Raw genomic sequence first — 6,205 nt, 5'->3', positions numbered from 1 at the left:
AAAAAAAAAAAAAGATATCAGAGCTTAAATTCTTAACACCTGGTTTACAGAGGCTACGGATGACAGTGGAAGCCCAAAATCTATTTGCAGCATCAATTCATGGATGAAGCCTCTAGTGATTTCTCTGTGACCATAGTCCAGGGATGTGAACAGCCTTGCTACCAGAGAGCATTGTAGAGTCAACAATAGCAGACATAGTTAAGTTAAAATGTAACACCTTATTATATGATCTTCCTTTTGACCCACTTTAATGTTTCAGCTTTGTTTTTCTTCTGGTTTCTTTTCAATAGAATTTTTCTGTTTTGTTTTGTCATTGCTTTTTTTGTTTTATATGAATTTCTGTATAGGAAATCCAGGATAAGTAAATCTAGGGACAGTAACTTGATTAAGAATTACCTAGAGGTAAAGCATGGGAGGTTGAGAAGTTAATAATGAGTAAGAAGAAAATGTTCTGAAATTGATAGTGGTGATGATTGCTGAAGTCTTAATATGATTAAACTATTGAATTTTATGAGGTGAATTATATGCCAATAAAACTATTTAGAATAACTATTGTGTGATCGATAAAATACCTGTGTGCCAAATCAAGACCATAGCAGTTAACATTCTTTTGGGGAGAGGGACTGTGGCTTTGACAATTTCATCATCTAGTTTTGTTTGTGCTTGTATCATACATTTCAAATCAACTATTAAGTCTGGGGTATATTTGGTCCTTTTATTGACATAAAACCTCCCTCCTTTCTCATTTTCTTTATTTTCCATTTTGAATTCTTCAATTTTCTTCTTGGCATATCTTTTTTGAAGGCCTTTCACTTTCATTCTTCCTATACTATTTTACATATTCAAAATGAAGCTCACTGCCACAAAGTCTATTCTGACTCACAGCACCCCCAAAGGGCAGGGTAGAACTGCCTCTCAGTTTCTGACACTTTTAAATAACAGTAATTTAATGCCTGATTTAACAGACAGCTAGATTCTCTTATCAACTTCCACATTCACTCTGTTATCATTTGTCATGGAGTCCCTGGGAAAACACTGTACACTTGTAAAAAGAGGGTGTAAAAAAGCAAATCATACCTTAGTTTTATTAATGAAAAGCACCCCACCCTAACAAAGATTCTCCCTAAAATCACTGAAGCTGTTCTTTTAACTCTGTTTCAAGTATTGAGTTCTGTATCTGTGAGTCTGGTATTTGTGGTCCTGTAATGCTTGGCAGTGAGCTGAGAGTATCTAAGATTTTCTGCTCAACTATCTCTACTCTGCCAGGAGTAATGATTAAATGGTCGATTGGAAAAGAGGAAATAACCATAATAAATACTCATGCACCCAATGAAAGAGTCTTAAACTCTTACAGAACTGAAGAGAAATATAAACAACTCTGCAATAATAGTGTAAGGCTCTAATACACACTTCTTATGAAGAACAGAACAAGAAAGAAATTCAGCAAAGACCCAGAAGAACTAAACACAAACAACTTGATCTCATGGATACCCAGAGCACCCCACTCAATACCTCTACAATAATATATTCTTTTCTAGCATATATGGAACATTCCCCAGAATAGACCATAGGTTAGGACACAAAACAAGATCAACAATTTAAGCCTACCAGCCACTCTACAGAACAAAGATAAAGTTTCTATTCCTGTAAAGATTTACAGCCTTGAAAACCCAAAAAGGAGATTCTATTTTGTCCTACTGGGTCAATACGAGTTGGAATTGACTTGATGGAAGTGAGTTTTTAATAGAAAGATTCAGCAGGGTGGCAGGGTACAAGATCAATCTACAAAAATCAGTCAGATTCCTTAAACTACAGAGTTCTGAAAAGGAAATCAGAATAACAATATCATTTACAAAAGCCATCCATAAAATTCAACACCAGAGAATATACCATGCTCATGGATAGGAAGACTTAACATTGTACAAATATCAATACTACTCAAAGGGATCTATAAACATAATGCATTCCCAATTCAGATTTCAACATCATTCTTTAAAGAGATGGAAAAACTAACCACGAACTTTACATGGAAAAAGAGGAGACCCTGATAAGAAAGCACCACTAAAAAGAAACGGAGTAAGAGGCTTCTCATTCCCCAGTCTCAAAATTTACTATATAGCCATAAGTCAAAACAGCTTGGTACAGGTACAACGATAGATACATAGACCACTGGATCAGAACTGAGGACCCAGAAGTAATTCCACCTACCTAGATATAAGTGATCTTTAGCAAAGGGCTGAAATACATTAAATGGAGAAGAGATAAGTCTTATGATAAATGATACTAGCAAAACTGGTTATCTATTTGCAGAAGAATGAAACCGGACTCATGTCTCATACCAAATACAAAAACAAACTCAAGAAAGATCAAAGACTTAAGTGGAAAACATGGAACTATAAAGACTGTCAATGAAAAAATAGGGACAAACTTAGGGGCCCCTAAGACAGGGCATAAAGACACTACCAAACAAAACAAAAAACACACCAACAGCAGAAGATAGATGACTGGGACCTCCTAAAAATTGGACAGTATGTGCAACAAAACTCTTCACCCAAAGAATAAAATACTTAACACCAAAAGAGTAAAAGAGAACCCACAGGCTGGGAAAACATTTTTGGCTATGACCGATCAGACAAGGGACAAATCTCAAAAATTAGTAGAAAACTTCAACATCTCAACAAGAAAAAGATAACCATATTTTTATAAATATGCAGAGTACCATATATACTTGCGTATAAGTTGAGTTTTTCAGCACATTTTTAATGCATTTATTGTGAAGGGGAAGGCAATATACTTAAGAGGGAGGTTGGCAAAATATGATGAAGGCAAAGAAGACATTGGGAGGAGTGAAAGAAATAAAGGCAACTGAAGCAAATACTGTTGTATACACAATGATGCAACAGTGGAGATCTAAGAGTAGATGCTTGGATATAGGCATGTAGGCTAAACAAGTGTGGGAAAGTGATGAAAGTAAACCAACAAATATACATATATGTTTGACAGAATATTTGCATATGCTTATTTACTTTGCTGAATATAACTATGAACGTATGAAAGCATACAGGGGGCAAAGTTATGAAAATATCTTAGACATAACCATTACATGAAGGAATGGCCTGGAGATCAGGACCAGTATCAAGGGCACCAAAGTCAACTAGGATATCAAAGGCTTTAACTAAGTCACCAGGATAGGAGGGTGGGGAAAACAGGTCTGTATTTAGTTATGTCCTAAAGTACCATGGACTGCTAAGAAACAAATCTGTCTTGCAAAAGTACAGCCAAGATGCTTGTTAGAAGGATGGCGAGACGTCATATCATGTACTTTGGACATGGTATATCAGGAGAGACCAGTTCTAGGAGAGGGACACTAGACAGAGAGATATCAGACCTTGTATAGAGCTGCAGCAAAAAAGAGGAAGGCCCTTGACAAGATGGGCTGACACAGTGTCTGTAACAATGGGCTCAAACGTAAGAAAAATGTGAGGGTGGCACGGTACTGGGCAATGTTTTGTTCTGTTGTACAGAGGTGCTATGCCAGAACCAACTCAATGGTATTTCACAACAACATACAAAGTTTAATATTTAAATTCAATGTAATTTTTTAAAAAAAGAAAGTTACCTTTCAGAAGATGATTTAGGTCCATTGTGTCATGTAAGACTTTCTGTTTATATCTTTGGTCTAAATTGGAATCCAACGATGAAGACTTTGAGGTTGAGGTAAGACAGGGCCCACACTTTTCTTTCCCTTTTCTGGATGATTTCAAATGTCTTGAATTATCCTTTAAATCCTCACCATTTTCATAAACTTCTTGACTCACATTTTCTTGCCTTTTAACTTTTACTTTTTGATCATTTGATGCAGCCAGCTCAAAAGACTGGATAGGGCTGATGTCCGGGGTTGAGAGCGGAGTCACGTCAGTCACGGTATCTTCAGATTCCTCAGTGTCGTCAACTTTCGGCTTCGCCTTTATAAGCTGTGTTCCTCTTGATTTTCTTCCTGAATTATGTCTCTGTTTAGGCGATAAGGAGATGGCACCAGAAACACATTTTTTTAATGATGGAGAAGTATCAGATATATAGACATCAGACCCTGTATATGAACAATCTGTATCTGAACTTGAAGACGAGGAGGACAAAGAGGAAGAGGAACTACTTTGGGGGTATTTTTTATTTACTCCTGTTTTAAAGTTATTAGCTGGGTTCACTGACTTGGATCTGACCTGGCGTCTTTTCCCATCATCACTGCTCTCCTCACCATCTGTGTAGTAATTATCTTCACCTTTTACAATCTGGGGAATTCTATTTGGAATGGCCAAGTGCATTTTATGTCCTATTGGAGCATCACACTGTTTCTTTGATCTTGAAGATGTGATCAAAGGAAAACAACTTCTAGCTTGTACACTATCATTCTCTATAGGGTGCCCTTCTGAAGGAAATGTCTCTTTTATTCCATTTTCCTTCCCAGTAAGATGACTTTCCTTGGTTTGCAGTCCAACTTTCAAGTTTATGTTTTCTGTATCTTTATTTATTCTATCTTTAGGATCAATCTGTTTGTTAAACACTAAGTTACTTTCACATTTCTTCGTTTCTTCAGCGTCACTGTCAAAGAAAGAATGATCAACTTCTCCTTCTGATATGTATCCAAACTGGTCCATGATGGCAACAGTATTTCTGAAAAGAAAGAAAGGGCAACCATAAGACTAATTTCTAAACACATGTAATTTTCATTTACTGCATAACTTACCCACACAGGGACGTTTGGCTAATACATGTCCCCACAACACTTCCAAAATAATAATAAACAACAAAACAGTAATTGTGAGGCTACAGAGGTAATAACAATTTGTACGAATAATTTTTTTAAATAAATACAATAGCCTACTTCACAGAAAAATAAATCCAGAGCATCAAGGCAGGCATAATACAAAGATATTTACTTGAACCATAAGTAAAATAACCAAAACCACAAAAAACAAACCCAGTGCCATCAAGTTGATTGCAACTCATAGTGACCCTACAGGACGACACAGTAGAACAAAACTATAAATATTTATGGGAGCAGATAACCTTATCTTTCTCCTGAGAAGCTGGTCAGTTCGAACCACTGACCTTCCAGTTAGCAGCCCAATACTACCCCACAGTGCCACGACAATTCCTTTAAGGAAAGCCTAAACCCACTGTTACTCAGTCAATACTGATGCATCGTGACCCTATATAAGGTTTCTAAGACTGTAAATGTTTACAGGTGCAGTCTCATCTTTCTCCTCAGAAGCGGCCAGTAGGTGTAAACCACCTCTCTTGTGGCTCAGCAGTCCAACACTTTGGGTATTCCCAAAGTCCCCAAGAAAACTTTTAAAGCTAATAGAAAAATTCAGCAAATTTGCAGGGTACAAGGTCCACAAAAATCAGATGAGTTTCTATACATCAGCAATGAAAAATCTGAAAGGGAAACTAGGGAAACAATTCTTACAATAGCAGCTAAGAAAATACCTAGAAATATATCTAACCAGAAGCATAAAGGAGTTTTACAATGAAACGATAAAACTCTGCTGGAAGTCATTCAAGACCAAAATAAATGGAAAGATGCTCCATGTTCATGGACTGAAAACTACATATTGTCAATACCACACAGAGTGACATGTAGATTCAACGCAATCCTGATCAAAACTATAACACTCTTTGTTAAAGAAATAGGAAAGCCAATCTTCATCTTTATATGAAAAGTAAGAGGCCCTGAATAGCTAAAACAATGCTGAAGGAGAAGAACTTAGGAGGACTCAAACATCCTGATTTAAGATATACTGTATAGCTCCAAGGGAGAAAGGAGGCTTTCTATTCCCCTAAAGTTACAGTTTTGGAAACTCAGAGAGGCAGTTTTACTCTGTCCTATAGGAGCCCTGGTGGCATAGTGGTTATGCACTGGGCTACGATCCGCATGGTTGGCAGTTCAAAACCACCTGCAGTTCGGTGGGAGAAAAGACTGGAGTTTCTACTCCAGTAAACAGTCTCGGAAACCCACAGGGGGGTGCTATGAGTCAGCATTGACTCCATGGCAGTGCCTGAGTGATAATAGGGTCACTATGAGTTGGCATTGTTTCCATGGTAGTGAGTTTGATTTTGGTTTGATATAACCAGAATAATCAAAATACCCTGGCACTATGTTATAATAGACACAGACCAATGAAATAGAATTGAGATCCAGAAA

The 6,205-nt window shown here is 37.1% G+C and overlaps 1 protein-coding gene across 1 annotated transcript in view; it reads right to left on the bottom strand.

Moving 5' to 3' along the window:
* The window catches only part of CFAP97 (cilia and flagella associated protein 97), a 24,536-nt gene extending 19,865 nt beyond the window's left edge, over nt 1–4,671 (bottom strand). Inside the window, exon 1 of the mRNA XM_013004299.2 lies at nt 3,620–4,671. Coding sequence (XP_012859753.1) covers nt 3,620–4,655 — 1,036 coding nt within the window. The 5' untranslated portion in view covers nt 4,656–4,671. The remainder of the gene's footprint in view (nt 1–3,619) is intronic.
* Between the last annotated feature and the right edge of the window lie 1,534 nt (nt 4,672–6,205).

Source organism: Echinops telfairi, unplaced genomic scaffold (genome assembly GCF_000313985.2).
Source record: "Echinops telfairi isolate 266 unplaced genomic scaffold, ASM31398v2 ScPeMD7_9;HRSCAF=40, whole genome shotgun sequence".
Taxonomy (NCBI): domain Eukaryota; kingdom Metazoa; phylum Chordata; class Mammalia; order Afrosoricida; family Tenrecidae; genus Echinops; species Echinops telfairi.
Note: the sequence above shows the minus strand (reverse complement) of the source record. Positions and strands in the feature narration are given on the sequence as shown.